Here is a 17887-nt window from a genome sequence, read left to right on the forward strand (position 1 = left end):
TAAAGTGGGTCTTTTAAATTATTATTATTTATCATTCTTGTTTTTGAGAAATTTTGAGGGACATCTTTTAAGAGACTATTGAGAAAGTAGGAACAGAAGGGAACTTCCTGAAAATGAAAATCCAACGACTAACATATGTAATGGTGAAAGACTAAATGCTTTACCCCTAAGATGAGGAACAAGATAACGATGTCTCCTCCAGCCACTTCTATCCAACATTGAACTTGAGGTTCTAGCTCGAGCAATTAGGCAAGAAAAGGAAATAAAAGGCATACAGATTGGAAAGGAAGAACTAAAACTACACCTATTCCCATATGACATGATCTTGTACACAGAAAATCCTAAGGAATCCACTAAAAACCTATTAGAACTAGTAAACAAATTCAGCAAAATTGAAGGACATTGCTCAATATAAAAAAAAATCAGTTGTATTTCTGTATACTAGCAATGAACAATCAAAATAAAATTAAAAGAACAATTCCATTTAAATAACATAAAAGAGATTTAAATACTTTGGAATAAATTTTACTAAAGCACAAGACTGAAAACTACAAAACACTGTTGAAAGAAATTACCTAAAACTCAAATAAGTGAAAAGATAATCTGTGTTCATGAAGAGGAAGATGTAATGCTGTTAACATGGTAATATACCCCAACTTGATTTAGATTCACACAATCCCTATAAAAATCCCAGCTGCCAGCTGATCATAAGATCTGTATGGGAATTCAACGTATCCAGAACAGCCAAAATAATCTTCAAAAAGAAAAACAAAGTTGAAGGACTCACATTCTGCTTTCAAAACTTACCGCAAAATTATAGTAATCAAGACTGTGGCACTGGCATAAGAATAGACATAGAGATCAACAGAATAGAGAGTCTAAGAGTAAAGTCTAACATTTATATTTCAATTGATTTTTGGCAAGGATGCAAAGACCATTCAATGAGGAAAGAACAGTCTCTTGAACAAATGGTGTTAGGACAACTAGATATTTTCCACATGCAAAAAAATGAAGCTGGACCCCTACTTCACACTATATACAAAAATTAACTCAAAATGGGATATGAGATCTAAATGTAAGAGCAAAGCTATAAAACTCTTGGAAGAAAACACAGGTACAAATATTCAAAGCACTGGATTAGGCAATGCTTTCTTAGATTTGACACCAAAAGCATAAGCAAGAAAAGATAAAACAGATAAATTGCATTTTGTCAAAATTAAAAACTTTTGTCCTTCAAAGGACACTATCAAGAAAATGTCCTTTGGGACTTCCCTGGTGGTGCAGTAGTTAAGAATCCGCCTGCCAATGCAGGGGACACGGGTCCGAGCCCTGGTCCAGGAAGATCCCACATGCAGCAGAGCAACTAAGCCTGTGCACAACTACTGAACCCTGCACGCCTAGAGCCCATGCTCCAAAACAAAGAGAAGCCACCGCAGTGAGAAGCCCGTGCACCGTAATGAAGAGCAGCCCCCGCTCGCCACAACTAAAGCCTTCGTGCAGCAACGAAGACCCATCGCAGCCAAAAATAAATACAATAAATACAATAAATAAATTAAAAGAAAAAAAAAGTGTCCTTTGACGACCCAAAGAATGGGAGAAAAAATATTTGCAAATCATGTCTGTTAAGGGACTTGTATCCAGAATATATACATACAATTGAATAATAAAAAGACAAGTAACCAAATTAATAGCAGGCAAAAGACTTAAGACATTTCTCTAAAAAAGATATACAAGGGGACTTTCCCGGTGGTCCAGTGGTTAAGACTACACGCTTCTCCTGCAGGGGGCCCAGGTTCAATCCCTGGTCAGGGACCTAAGATCCCACACGCCTCGGGGCCAAAAAAATAATAATAATAATAATAATAATAATAAAAGATACACAAATGGTAAATAAGTATGTGAAAAGATACTCAACATCATTAGTCATTAGGTAAATATAAATCAAAACCAAAATAAGATGCCAAGTTCACCCACTAGGATGGCCTTTTAAAAAAGGGACAATAACAAGTGTTGGTGAGGAGAAACTGGACCTTTATACACTTCAGATGAAGATATAAAATGGTACAGCCTCCATGCAAGAGTTTGGCAATTGCTTAAAAAGTTAAACCACATGACCCAACAATTGCATTTCTTTGTGTAAAACATATGTTCACACAAAAACTAGTACACAAATGTTCATAATAGCATTATTCATAACAGCCAATAAATGGAAATATCCCAAATGTCTGTCAACAGAAGAATGGATAGACAAATATGGTATATCCATACAATGGAATATTATTCAGACAAAAAAGGGATGAAATACTAATACATGTTATAACACTGATGGACCTTGAAATATTATGCTAAGTGAAAGAAGCCAGACACAAAAGCCACACATTGTATGATTCCATTTATATGAAATGTCCAAAACAGTCAAATTTATATAGACACAAGGAGATTGGTGGCTGCTAGGTACTGGGGGGACGAGGGAATAGGCAATGACAACTAATGTATACTGGATTTCTTTTGAAGTGATGAAAATGTGCTGGAATTAGATAGCGGTGATAGTTGCACAACTTTGTGAATATACTAAAGCCACTGAAATGTACACTTAAAAAAAAACAACAAAAAACTACTGAGGTGTCATGGTTTGGAAACAGTTTCCATCAGACAACTTTCAGGCCCTGAGTGTGGGACTTGGGAGAATGAGCAGTCTCTCCTCAAGATGGCTATAAGAGAAGCAGACCCATGGACAGATGGAGAGTTTCAAGCCAGGCCAAGAAAGGGAACACAACTCTCTGTGATGTAGCCAGGCATGAAGGGGATTCAGTTGAAGGATTCTGAGAGTGTTAGTTAGGCCAAGAGCAGAAGCATAAAAGAGTAATGAAGATGAGAAGTGGAAAGAGATGGCTGCAGAACACAGGCCTTTGCCATCAATGAAGTTAAGAAAACACTCACAGAACATTTTGAGAACAGAAGATAAGTATTGGAAGCAAATGGAAAGGGAATTTAGCACAAGAGAAGGAATGAAACACAAGAAGGCTCAGAGAAGTTTGGCTTTGTTTGTTGCCTAAGGGTCATAATAAAACACCCATCAGCCTCTAACATGATCAATTATTAGTTCACACATTCACCAGGCTATATGGAACACCCTATTTCTAAACATGGTGCCTGGCACATAGTAAATGTGTTATAAATGTTTTAAAAAATATATTTCTTAACCTTTATATCAAGAATATCTACACATTTATTTTCTACTGTGCACTAAAAATGACAATAAGGGCCACTTTATACACAGAGGTAGATTCTGTTTTCCATATCAAGATGTTAGTCGTTTCATTACCAAATTTATAAGACTCAGTGAGAAAATATATACATAAAGACACATGAAATAAAAAAGAAAAATTATATGTATGTATAATAATCACACTGAAGTTTTTTTGACCTAAGGCCCATTTTCTCATAACTTGGAATATTGTTTAAAGCAAGTAACTAACTTGGGTTATTTTATTAGTTTTCTACTGATGCTGTAATAAATTGCCACAAACTTAGTGGCTTATACAATACAAATATAGTACCTTACTGTTCTGGAAGTCAGAGGTCTGAAATGGGTCTCAATGGACTAAAATCAAGGTCTCAGCAGGGCTGCGTTCCTTTCTGATGGCTTTAAGGGGAGAATCCATTTCCTTGCCTTTTCCAGTTCTAGAGGCCTCCTTTCGTCTTTAAAGCCAGCAAAGACAGGTTGAGGTCTTCTCATATCACCTCATTCTGACCTCCTCTTCTGCATTCCTCTTCTACTTTTAAGAAGCCTCAGGATTATACTGGGCCCACCTGGATAACCCAACATAATCTCCCCTATCTCAAAATCCATAACGTAATCATATCTTCAAAGTCCCTTTGCCATCTAGGGTAACATTCATAGGTTGTGCTGACAGAATATAAATATCTTTGGGGGAACCATTACTCTGCCTACTGCAGTTGCCCACTCTGGTGTTAATAAAACAGACAGTCCTGACATATCCAGTGGATTTATTCAAATAGATTAGAATTAGTTGGCTTTGAAAGGTAGCCAATGTGGGTCACACTGAGGAGGATAGAAAAGGTTCTAATTGGTATGAACAAGCAGCTGGGCATTGCTGAAATATAATTTAAAAAGGGGTTATGAGGTTAGACAAGCAGCATCTTGATCTTTAAAAAGCTTATATGCTTTGCTTTTTTTGAGGAACTTGGGCTTCACACTGCATGGAGCTGTGAAATACATTAAATAGGTGAGTGACAGAAGATTTACATTTCAGACAGAAAGTAAATGAAATGAAATTCTTGAAATGAATGGAAGGACAAAGAGATCAGAGGCAAAGAATACAGTTTGAGGTAGTGGTGTTTTTTTTGTTTGTTTTTTGTTTTTAATTTATTTTTGGCTGTGTTGGGTCTTCGTTTCTGTGCAAGGGCTTTCTCTTGTTGCTGTGAGCGGGGGCCTCTCTTCATCGCGGGGCACAAGTCTCTCACTATCGCGGCCTCTCTTGTTGTGGAGCACAGGCTCCAGACGCACAGGCTCAGTAGTTGTGGCTCACGGGCCTAGTTGCTCCACAGCATGTGGGATCCACCCAGACCAGGGCTCGAACCCGTGTCCCCTGCATTGGCAGGCAGATTCTTAACCACTGCGCCACCAGGGAAGCCCGTGGTGGTTTTAAAATATGTCAAAAAAACCTCTTTGATACAGCTCATTTCAAAAGGTGGACCCTAATTCTCCTCTTTTTAAGTGTAGGCTGTATTTATTTACTTGCTTCTAATAAAATAAAATGTGATGGGATTGATGATATGTGACTTCTGAGACTAAGTCCTACAAGGCATTGTGGCTTTGTTCTCTCTCTCTAGGATCACCTGCTCTGTGAGAAGCCAGTTCCCATATCATAGGGATGCTCAAGGAGCCCTACAGAGAGAGCAACAAGGTGAGGTACTGAGGCCTCTTGCCAACAGCAGTGTGAGTGAGCCATCTTGGAATCAGATACTCCAGCCCCAGTCAAGCCTTCAGATGACTGTACTCCTGGCTGACATCTTGCATGCAACCCTGAGCCAGACCACCTAGCTAAGCCACTTCTGAATTCCTGATCCACAGAAACTGTGACATTAATATTTGTTATTTTGAGCCAGTAAGTTTTGAGGTAATGTTATGCAGCAATAGATAACAAACACAGCGGCTATGAAAATGGCTTAAGTGATTAATATTAAGAGCCAGAACTAAGACCAACAATGAAAATCAAGAAAATTCACGGATTCCAGCTTTTTTTTTGTCTGTATGGGCATAATGCGTTAAGGAGAGGGATAAGTTCAGCACAAATCCTCCAGTTTCCTGTTTTAATGGAAAGGTGCTAACTGGGATGAACTTGGGTCAAAAGGCAGTTGAAGTGGATTGGGTGGGTAGGGGGGATGTGTGGAATAGGAGTAAGACAACTAGAGACAAATTAACTTTTTTTTTTTTTTTTTTTTTTTTTTTTTTTTTTGCTGTACGCGGGCCTCTCACTGCTGTGGCCTCTCCCGCCGCGGAGCACAGGCCCCGGACACACAGGCTCCGCGGCCATGGCTCGCGGGCCCAGCCGCTCCGCGGCATGTGGGATCCTCCGGGACCGGGGCACGAACCCGTGTCCCCTGCATCGGCAGGCGGACTCTCAACCACTGCGCCACCAGGGAAGCCCATAACTTTTGAACATTTATAATTTAAGATACCTCTGAGAGCTCTTGATATGGTAGAAAAGTCTGTTGAACAGCTAAAGCTTTAGGATATATTTATTAACTAGGGGTAAGATTTGAAAGTTATTCATGTATAGTTGTTAATTAAAACCAAAGATGCAGATACTCTCTTAAAGATGCAGATACTCTCTTAAAGAGAAATTGAAAGAGCAAAAACTACGCTGAGTGATTATTCCCTTAAGACATCATTCTATTCGTACAGTTTATTTCTCTCCCCCCAAAAAGAAAGTCTGGATAACTGATATACCATAATATTCATATTATATTATAGAACAGTACATTATAGTATATCTGAATGAAAATCAACACATTCATTTGGTCAATTCAAACTCCAAATTTTAAGCCTTTAATTAGCAGTAACTTCATTACTTTTTATATAATGGAAAACTTTCAATCCCTGAAGGTTGAGATTATGTCTGTCCTAATGCTTAATTAGCACAGTGGTTTGCACCTAGTATCCAATAACTGTTTATTGAAATGACAACTGAAAGTAAAAACTTAATAGCCTTAACATGTTAATCATTTCTGGAATAGTGACTCTAACACAAATTAATTAAAATTTCAAGAAAAATTAGGGAGAAAAATCATTAAATAGAGACATACCGATCTGTTTGTAAAACATGGATAAGATGTTCCATAGCTTGAATACCCACTTCCAAGCGATATTTCTGCACAAAAGAAAAATGTTATTTAAGTAACTAGTATCCAACTTAATAAACTTAATAACTGATAAAGTGTTACAGACCTTAGATAATGATTTGAGAGCACGCACAGCATTTCTTCGATCATCCAGTAAAGTAGATGAAGCTACTCTATCACAAAGCTTTTGAATCTGTCAGGGAAAAATGAAATAGCATTAATAGAATAAAAAGAACAAAAAAGAAACATGAAATTTTCCCCCAAATTTATACCATTTGGAAAAAAAAATCAATAAATGGGATGTCATGGAAATAGTCTTTTCACAAATCGAAATAACTAGGTAGTATTATAATCTTGTTACAGAGATCAAATAGATTTTTCACAGAGACTTGAAAAATGTAAGTGGTGTAAGAGAAGTCAAATAAAGTAAGTCATATAAATTGAGGAATTAAGAGAAATTAGTAGAACCAGAGCTTTCTAAACATACCTATTTCAGCTGTTTGAACCAAGAGGGTTGCATAATCCATTAGTGTTATGGTATATGATGGGAACTTAATAAAAAAATTAAAATAATGATTGTTTACATCATAATTTCACCCTAACGTTTCCACTATATATTTGAATGAGAAAAGTCAGAACTGTTTATCAAAAATTTAAAGTGTGCCTCAAAATCTAGAAGGGTGAAATGTTCCAAGATTTTAATAAATTTGCAGGAATTAAAATTTGAACTGAACTTTAAAATAAACCTTGGAGCATTATTTACAATAGGAAAAAATTGGAAACAAGTGTCTATTAAGAGAAGAAAAACTAAATAAAATTGTGGTACATTCTTCAGTTGAATACTATGCAGCTACTCAAAAAATTAACTGTACTGACATGAAAATACTGTGATTTAATAAATAGTGGGGAAAAAAGAGCAAGTGGTAAAACTATATGTAAATTGTGAGTCCACTGTAGCAAAAGTACCAAACTGTGTGTGTATGTAAAATTGCATTAAAAAAGAATTTGGAAACTTAAAACTATAAAAACTTCTAGAAGAAAGCACTGGAGAAAATCCTCGTGACTTTAAAGTAGGCAAAGTTTTCTCAGACACATACTAAGAGTATAACTGATAAAAGAAAAACATGGTAGTTTGGACTTCATCACTCCTGTTCTTCAAAAGACAGTGTTAAGAGAATGACTAGATAAGCCACAGAATAGATGAAAATACTTGGAAAACATCTGATAAAAAAGTTTTTAAAACCACTATACTCAGGTCCTTTATTGCTCTAACAGTTTGTTACTATTTTATTATTATTTATTCCTTAATGACAGTTCTTAGTAAGATTCTATAAATATGAGTTTGGCATAGCACAAACTTTTGCATCCTATGTATTGAAATTAATGGCTTAAATACATATAGTGTTTTCTAAATTATGTTCTATAGACTTCCGGTGTCCCAGAAGATATCAACACACTTCCTATGATCACAGAACCAGTGGGAAACACAAGGTTATACAAAATTAAATATGTTTCTGCACTGCAGGATTTCTAGAAGTCTTTACTATGCTGATTTGCATTTCTTCATACTGCAAATGCAGTATGTCAACCAAGCTTAGCTTTACGTTTTGATTTAATTCATTCTACCTACTCACATTTTGAAATTATTCCTACCTTAAATTGTATTTACTTCATAGTAATTATATTGACTTTCCAAAATGAAAATAATAAAGCTTTCTCTTTATTAAATAATTGGTTGATAGTTTTTCTACTACAATTTTTTTTTTTACCATGAAAAAAACTACATAAATGTCTCCTGAGAAGAGATAAATCTCAGAACTCTCAGCTTAAAAGAATTTCTCAGGCCAAAAAGAGTTTTCCTGAGTATGAGTATAATTTCTTCTACTTGGGTCTTGTACATCTTTTTTTTCCTAATTTTTATTTTAAAAAAAATTTTAAATTTAATTTTATTTATTTTTTTTACACAGCAGGCTCTTATTACTCATTTTATACACATCAGTGTACACACGTCAATCCCAATTGCCCAATTCAGCACACCACCATCCCCATCTCCCCCACGGCTTTCCCCCCTTGGTGTCCATATGTTTGTTCTCCACATCTGTGTCTCAACATCTGCCCTGCAAACCAGTTCATCTGTACCATTTTTCTAGGTTCCACATACATGCATTAACAGACGATATTTGTTTTTCTCTTTCTTATTTACTTCACTCTGTATGAGTCTCTAGATCCATCCACGTCTCAACAAATGACCCAATTTTGTTCCTTTTTATGGCTGGGTAATATTCCATTGTATATGTGCAGCACAACTTCTTTATCCATTCATCTGCGAATGGGCATTTAGGTTGCTTCCATGACCTGGCTATTGTAAATAGTGCTGCAGTGAACATTGGGGTGCATGTGTCTTTTTGAATTATGGTTCTCTGGGTATATGCCCAGTAGTGGGATTGCTGGATCATATGGTAATTTTATTTTTAGTTTTTTAAGGAACCTCCCTACTGTTCTCCATAGTGGCTGTATCAATTTACATTCCCACCAACAATGCAAGAGGGTTCCCTTTTCTCCACACCCTCTCCAGGATTTGTTGTTTATAGATTTTCTGATGATGCCCATTCTAACTGGTGTGAGGTGATACCTCATTGTAGTTTTGATTTGTATTTCTCTAATAATTAGTGATGTTGAGCAGCTTTTCATGTGCTTCTTGGCCATCGGTATGTCATCTTTGGAGAAATGTCTATTTAGGTCTTCTGCCCATTTTTGGATAGGATTGTTTGTTTCTTTAATATTGACCTGCATGAGCTGTTTATATATTTTGGAGATTAATCCTTTGTCCTTTGCTTCATTTGCAAATATTTTCTCCCATTCTGAGGGTTGTCTTTTCATCTTGTTTATGGTTTCCTTTGCTGTGCAAAAGCTTTGAAGTTTCATCGGGTCCCATTTGTTTATTTTTGTTTTTATTTCCATTACTCTAGAAGGTGGATCAAAAAAGATCTTGCTGTGACTTATGTCAAAGAGTGTTCTTCCGGGCTTCCCTGGTGGCGCAGTGGTTGAGAGTCCGCCTGCCGATGAAGGGGACGCAGGTTCGTGCCCCGGTCCGGGAAGATCCCACATGCCGCGGAGCAGCTGGGCCCGTGAGCCATGGACTGAGCCTGCGCGTCCAGAGCCTGTGCTCCGCAACGGGAGAGGCCACAACAGTGAGAGGCCCTCGTACCGCAAAAAAAAAAAAAAGAGTGTTCTTCCTATGTTTTCCTCTAAGAGTTTTATAGTGTCCAGTCACACTTAGGTCTCGAATCCATTTTGAGTATATTTTTGTGTATGGTGTTAGGGAGTGTTCTAATTGCATTCTTTTACATGTAGCTGTCCAGTTTTCCCAGCACCACTTGCTGAAGAGACTGTCTTTTCTCCCTTGCATATCCTTGCCTCCTTTGTCATAGATTAGTTGACCATAGGTGCGTGGGTTTATCTCTGGGCTCTCTATCTTGTTCCATTGATCAATGTTTCTGTTTTTGTGCCAGGACCATATTGTCTTGATTACTGTAGCTTTGTAGGATAGTCTGAAGTCAGGGAGCCTGATTCCTCCAGCTCCGTTTTTTTCCCTCAAGATGGCTTTGGCCATTCAGAGTCTTTTGCATCTCCATACAAATCTTAAGATGTTTTCTTCTAGTTCTGTAAAAAATGCCATTGGTAATTTGATAGGGATTGCATTGAATCTGTAGATGGCTTTGGGTAGTAGAGTCATTTTCACAATATTGATTCTTCCAATCCAAGAATATGACATATCTCTCGATCTATTGGTATCATCTTTAATTTTTTTCATCAGTGTCTTATAATTTTCTGCATACAGGTCTTTTGTCTCCTTAGGTAGGTTTATTCCTAGGTTTTTTATTCTTTTTGTTGCAATGGTAAATGGGAGTGTTTCCTAATTTCTCTTTCAGATTTTTCATCATTAGTGTATAGGAATGCAAGAGATTTCTGTGCACTAATTTTGTATCCTGCAACTTTACCAAATTCATTGATTAGCTCTAGTCGTTTTCTGGTGGCATTTTTAGGATCCTCTATGTATAGTATCATGTCATCTGCAAATAGTGACAGTTTTACTTCTTTTCCAATTTGTATTCCTTTTATTTCTTTTTCTACTCTGATTCCCATGGCTAGGATTTCCAACTATGTTGAATAATAGTGGTGAGGGGACATCCTTGTCTTGTTCCTGATCTTAGAGGAAATGCTTTCAGATTTTCACCATTGAGAATGATGTTTGCTGTGGGTTTGTCATATATGGCCTTTATTATGTTGAGGTGTGTTCCCTCTATGCCCATGTTCTGTAGAGTTTTTATCAAAAATTGGTGTTGAATTTTGTTGAAAGCTTTCTCTGCATCTATTGAGATGATCATATGGTTTTTATTCTTCAATTTGTTAATATGGTGTATCACACTGATTGACTTGCATATATCAAAGAATCCTTGCATCCCTGGGATAAATCCCACTTGATCATGGTGTATGATCCTTTTAACGTGTTGTTGGATTCTGTTTGCTAATAATTTGTTGAGGATTTTTGTATCTATATTCATCAGGGATATTGGTCCCTAATTTTCTTTTTTTGTAGTATCTTTGTCTGGTGTTGGTATCAGGGTGATGGTGGCTTCATAGAATGAGTTTGGGAGTTTTCCTTCCTCTCCAATTGTTTTCTTTGTTTCTATTTCATTTATTTCTGCTCTGATCTTGATGACTTCTTTCCTTCTGCTAACTTTGGGTTTTCTTTGTTCTTCTTTCTCTAGTTCCTTTAGGGGTAAGGTTAGATGGTTTGAGATTTTTCTTGTTTCTTAAGGTAGGCTTGTATAGCTATAAACTTTCCTCTTAGAACTACTTTTGCTGCATCCCATTCGTTTTGGATTGTCATGTTTTCATTGTCATTTGTCTCTAGGTATTTTTTCATTTCCTCTTTGATTGCTTCAGTGATCTCTTGTTTATTTAGTAACATATTGTTTAGCCTCCATGTGTTTGTGTTATTTATGTTTTTTTCCCTGTAATTCATTTCTAACCTCATAGCGCTGTGGTCAGAAAAGATGCTTGGTATGATTTCAATTTTCTTAAATTTACTGAGGCTTGATTTTTGACCCAAGATGTGATCTATCCTGAAGAATGTTCCGTGCGCACTTGAGAAGAAAGTGTAATCTGCTGTTTTTGGATGGAATGTCCTATATATATCAATTAAATCTATCTGGTCTATTGTGTCATTCAAAGCTTCTGTTTCCTTATTTGTTTTCATTTTGGATGATCTGTCCATTGGTGTAAGTGAGGTGTTAAAGTCCCCCACTATTATTGTGTTACTGTCAATTTCCTCTTTTAGAGCTGTTAGTAGTTGCCTTACATGTTGAGGTGCTCCTATGTTGGGTGCATATATATTTATAATTGTTATATCTTCTTCTTGGATTGTTCCCTTGATCATTATGTAGTGTCCTTCCCTGTCTCTTGTAACATTCTTTATTTTTTTAAAGTCTATTTTATCTGATATGAGTATTGCTACTCCAGCTTTCTTTTGATTTCCATTTGCATGGAATATCTTTTTCCATCCCCTCACTTTTAGTCTGTATGTGTCCCTAGGTCTGAAGTGGGTCTCTTGTAGACAGCATATATATGGGTCTTGTTTTTGTATCCATTCAGCAAGCCTGTGTCTTTTGGTTGGAGCAAATAACCCTCTCACGTTTAAGGTAATCATCGATATGTATGTTCCTATGACCCTTTTCTTAATTGTTTTGGGTTTGTTTTTGTAGGTCCTTTTCTTCTCTTGTGCTTCCCACTTAGAGAAGTTCCTTTAGCATTTGTTGTAGAGCTGGTTTGGTGGTGCTGAATTACCTTAGCTTTTGCTTCTCTGTAAATATTTTGATTTCTCCATCGAATCTCAATGAGATCCTTGCCGGGTAGAGTAATCTTGATTGTAGGTGCTTCCCTTTCATCACTTTAAGAATATCATGCCACTCCCTTTTGCCTTGTAGAGTTTCTGCTGAGAAATCAGCTGTTAACCTTATGGGAGTTCCCTTGTATGTTATTTGTCATTTTTCCCTTGCTGCTTTCAATAATTTTTCTTTGTCTTTAATTTTTGCCAATTTGATTACTATGTGTCTTGGCATGTTTCTCCTTGGGTTTATCCTGTATGGGACTCTCTGCGCTTCTTGGACTTGGGTGACTATTTCCTTTTCCACGTTAGGAAAGTTTTTGCATATAATCTCTTCAAATATTTTCTCAGGTCCTTTCTCTCTCTCTTCTCCTTCTGGGACCCGTATAATGCAAATGTTGTTGTGTTTAATGTTGTCCCAGAGGTCTCTTAGGCTGTCTTCATTTCTTGTCATTCTTTTTTCTTTATTCTGTTCCGCAGCAGTGAATTCCACCATTATGTCTTCCAGGTCACTTATCCTTTCTTCTGCCTCAGTTATTCTGCTATTGATTCCTTCTAGTGTATTGTTTGGGTTTTTTTTGTTTTTTGTTTTGTTTTGTTTTTTGCGGTACGTGGGCCTCTCACTGTTGTGGCCTCTCCCGTTGTGGAGCACAGGCTCCGGACGCGCAGCGGCCATGGCTCACTGGCCCAGCCGCTCCGCGGCATGTGGGATCTTCCCAGACCGGGGCTCGAACCCGTGTCCCCTGCATCGGCAGGCGGACTCTCAAGCACTGTGCCACCAGGGAAGCCCCTTTCTAGTGTATTTTTGATTTCAGTTATTGTATTGTCCATCTCTGTTTGTTTGTTTTTTAATTATTCTTGGTGTTTGTTCTTTAATTCTTCTAGGTCTTTGTTAAACATTTCTTGCATCTTCTCGATCTTTGCCTCCATTCTTTTTCCAAAGTCCTGGATCATCTTCACTATCATTATTCTGAATTCTTTTTCTGGAAGGATGCCTATCTCCACTTCATTTAGTTGTTTTTCTGGGGTTTTATCTTGTTCCTTCATCTGGTACATAGTCTTCTGACTTTTCATCTTGTCTATCTTTCTGTGAATGTGGTTTTTGTTCCACAGGCTGCAGGATTGTAGTTCTTCCTGCTTCTCGGGTCTTGTACATCTTTTGATAATTTTTTTTCTAGGTAGTTTAGAGCTACCTAGAAAATAGGAAGGCATTTCCTGCTTTTTCCTAGCCCTAGACCTCAAGCAGTGGTTCTAAATCTGAGATTCCCATCTTGCTTAGAGTACTTCATCCCTGTACCCTGCAATGCTTGAATTTTAGGATCAGCTCCATCTTTGGTTGGTGTACAGAGAGACTTGTGTCAGAATACAAACTTCCATGTCCAAAAGCTCTTTAATCATTATCTGTTGAAGGTGGCTATTTAATCTGGGGGAGACACTTAGCTTTAGGAATATTGGAGGGAGATGATCATAATCCTAGAGTTTGGGGGTTTGCTTTGTTTTCACTTTCTATCTTTTATTTTGTGTTCTAACATGCTAACATTTAAGCCTTGTTAATTTTTTTGTGTGGGGGGGTGCGCTGTGAGGCACTGTGGGATCTCATTTCCTGGACCAGGGATCAAACCCACACCCCCTGTATTGGAAGCATGGAGTCTTAACCACTGGACCGCCAGGGAAGTCCTGAGCCTTGTTAATTTTTTAAAAGGCTTTTAGATATACACAAAGCTAATAATTTCAGCATTATGAAATAAATATTCAATATAAGTTAAAATAGCAATGATGTTATTTTTCATCTATGAGTCTCACAAAAATTAAAATAATACTACCATATATTAATACTATATGATTCCTTTTTTTTTTTTTGCAGTACGTGGGCTTCTCACTGTTGTGGCCTCTCCCGTTGCGGAGCACAGGCTCCGGACGCACAGGCCCAGCAGCCATGGCTCACGGGCCTAGCCGCTCCGCGGCATGTGGTATCTTCCTGGATCGGGGCACAAACCCGTGTCCCCTGCATCGGCAGGTGGACTTTCAACCACCGCGCCACCAGGGAGGCCCTGATTCCATTTTTTATAACTCAGAAAACCAAGCAAAACTAATCTAAGCTATCAGAAGTTAGGATGGGCTGCCCTGGTGGCGCAGTGGTTGGGAGTCCGCCTGCTGATGCAGGGTACACGGGTTCGTGTCCCGGTCCGGGAAGATCCAACATGCCGCGGAGCGGCTGGGCCCGTCAGCCATGGTCGCTGAGCCTGCGCGTCCAGAGCCTGTGCTCCGCAATGGGAGAGGCCACAACAGTGAGAGGCCCGTGTACCACAAATAAAAAAAGAAGTTAGGATGGTGGTTGTTCATGGGGGTGGGCAGTGAGTGGAAGCACAAAAGGGACTTCTAGGGTGCTGGTAATGTCCTGTTCCTTGATCCAGGTGCTGGATACATAGGTGTGTTCAGGTTATGAGGTGTATGTATATGATGTGTACTTTTCTTTATACTTCAATAAAATGATTTTAAAAACAGAACTATACAGGATAGAGAAAGACATCGATTAATGAACTAGCTTATATTCTATCAGATGGAAAGTAACCTAAAAAAGCGTCAATTTGGCAAAAACTATTACAACTTAAAAAGTTCATACCCTTTCCACCAGGCATTCTCATTTCTAGGAACTTACCCTTTAAAAACATGCCCACAGGGGGCTTCCCTGGTGGCGCATGGTTAAGAATCTGCCTGCCAATGCAGGGGACACGGTTCAAGCCCTGGTTCGGGAAGATTCCCACATGCCGCAGAACAACTAAGTCCGTGAGTCACAACTACTGAGCCCATGCACCACAACTACTGAAGCCTGTGCGCCTAGAGCCTATGCTCTGCAACAAGAGGAGACACTGCAATGAGAAGTCCGCGCACCTCAACGAAGAGTGGCCCCCACTTGCTGCAACTAGAGAAAGTCTGCACGCAGCAAAGAAGACCCAACGCAGCCAAAAACAAAGAAGACAAAATGCCCACAAATACACAATGTTACATACTAGAATGTTCTTTGTAGCAATAGTTTTAACAGCTAAAAAATAAATCTAGCTTCCATCACATAAGGATATAATAAATAAGAAGTCTGTAACACTGATGAGGTCCCTTACCAAACCATGCTGGCACCCTGATCTCAGACTTCCAGACTCCAGAACTGTAAGCAATAAATTTATGCTATTTATTGGGGAAAAAAAGAAGGGGGGTATGGAATCTAAAGGTTCATCCACCAATCAGAAAACAGTTAACTAACATATAGTACACATACACTATGCAATTAATCAAATGAGTAAAGCAGATCCATATGCACTGACAAGATGTCCAAGATACATTAATTGAAAAAAGAAAACAGTTAATAGTATATTTAGCATGAGCTCATTTTGGTTTAAAACTACACCATTAATAAACTATGTGAATACTATAAAATTCTTAGAGGAAAACATAGGCAGACACTCTGACATAAATTGCAGCAAGATCTTTTTTTGATCCACCTCCTAGAGCAATGAAAATAAAAATAAACAATGAAAATATGAAAATAAACTAATTAAACTTAAAAGCTTCTGCACAGCAAAGGAAACCATAAACTGAATGAAAAGACAACCCACAGAATGGGAGAAAGTATTTACAAACAGAGCGACCGACAAGAAATTAATCTTTAAAATATACAAACAGCTCATACAGCTCAACAGCAAACAAAACAAAACAACCCCAAATCAAAAAATGGGCAGAAGATCTAAATAGACATTTCTCCAAAGAAGACATCGAGATGCCCAAAAAGCACATGAAAAGCTCAACATCACTAATTACTAGAGAAATGCAAATCAAAACTACAATGAGGTATCACCTGACACCAGTCAGAATGGCCATCATCAAAAAATCTAGAAACAATAAATGCTGGAGAGTGTGGAGAAAAGGAAATCCTCCTACACTGTTGGTGGGAATGTAAATTGGTCCAACCATTATGGAGAACAGTATGGAAGTTCCTTAAAAAACTAAAAATAGAGCTACCATATGACTCAGCAATCCCACTCCTGGGCATATATCCAGAGAAAACCATAATTTGAAAAGATACATGCACCCCAGTGTTCACTACAGCACTATTTACAATAGTCAAGACATGGAAGCAACCTAAATGTCCATCAACAGAGGAATGGATAAAGAAATGTGGTACATATATATATATAATGGAATATTATTCAGCCATAAAAAAGAATGAAATAATGTCATTCGCAGCAACACGGATGGACCTAGAGATTGTCATACTGAGTGAAGTAAGTCAGACAAAGACAAATATCATATGATATTGCTTATATGTGCAATTTAAAAAAATGATACAAATGAACTTGTTTACAAAACAGAAATAAAGTCACAGATGTAGAAAACAAACTTATGGTTACCAGGGGGCGGGAAAGAAGGGAGAGGGATAAATTGGGAGATTGGGATTGACATATACACACTACTATATATAAAATAGATAACTAACAAGGACCTACTGTATAGCACAGGGAACTCTTCTCAATGCTCTGTAATGACCTATATGGGAAAAGAATCTAAAAAGAGTGGATATATGTATATGTATAACTGGTTAACTCTGCTGTACAGCAGAAACTAATGCAACATTTTAAATCAACTATACTCTAATAAAAATTTTTAAAAAAAGAATTATTAATGTCATTCTACTGCTAGAGTGAAAGTTAGGAACATAGAAATAAATAATTTTTAAAAGGAAAAAAAATACTATCTGAACATGTATAGAAAAAATTAAGACTATGTACCATACTGTCTTTTAGTGGGTTGCTGGAAATGTTCATTTTCTACATTATTTCTGATGTTTGAGTCTTGATAATGAACAAGTATTACCTTTATAAGCAGAAGAGAGTAATAATGAAATAAAGTGAACTGGTTTATGTTTTATTGGAATTTCTAGGATATTTTCATGACTGACTGAACTCGTCTTTAAAAGATGCTATCTTTACTCTGCTGATCAAAATAATATGAAATCTGCTCTTAATTGATAAAAATAAACTAACATATTAAAAATATCCTCAATGGCTCCCTACTGTCTATAAAGTCTATTTTTTTTTAGACTAGAATGCACAGTCATTACTCAGTCAATAAATACACACTGAGCATGTATGTATTTGTTCTTGTGCTAACCAAAATAAGATATGGTCTCTGGCCACAAAGAGCCTGCACAGGAAGACAGTTGTGTACATATAGTACACTAACAAATTAAAGTTATATAAGTATATGCTTATAAAGCAGGTGCACAAAAGAAAAAGTATTGAATTCTATCTGAAAGTGAAACTGCTATGTTTACTTCCCTGCAAAATGCATGTGTTGAAATCCTAACCCCCAGCATGATGGTATTAGGAGGTAGGGGCCTTTGGAAGGTGATTAGGGTGGGGGGGTGGAGCCCTCATGAATGGGATTAGTGCCCTTATATAAGAGACCCCAAAGAGCTCCTTCATGCCTTCTGCCACATGAAGATACTGGAGAAGATGGCAGTATATGAACCAGGAAGCAGGCCCTCACTAGACAAAGGATCTGCCAGCACCTTGATTTTGGACTTCCCAGCCTCCAGAACTATGAGAAATATATGTTTGTTGCTTAAACCAACAA

At 37.6% G+C, this 17887-nt stretch overlaps 1 protein-coding gene across 1 annotated transcript in view; it reads right to left on the bottom strand.

Moving 5' to 3' along the window:
* USO1 (USO1 vesicle transport factor) overlaps window positions 1–17887 on the bottom strand; it is a 101160-nt gene that overhangs the window by 67253 nt on the left and 16020 nt on the right. The window contains exons 2-3 of the mRNA XM_082611417.1: window positions 6476–6562; window positions 6334–6398 (exon numbers count right to left, since the gene is read on the bottom strand). Of these exons, the coding sequence (XP_082467543.1) occupies window positions 6334–6398; window positions 6476–6562 (152 nt within the window). The remainder of the gene's footprint in view (window positions 1–6333; window positions 6399–6475; window positions 6563–17887) is intronic.

Source organism: Mesoplodon mirus (genome assembly GCF_964341445.2).
Source record: "Mesoplodon mirus genome assembly, chromosome: 2".
In the NCBI taxonomy this organism is placed as follows: Eukaryota; Metazoa; Chordata; class Mammalia; order Artiodactyla; family Ziphiidae; genus Mesoplodon; species Mesoplodon mirus.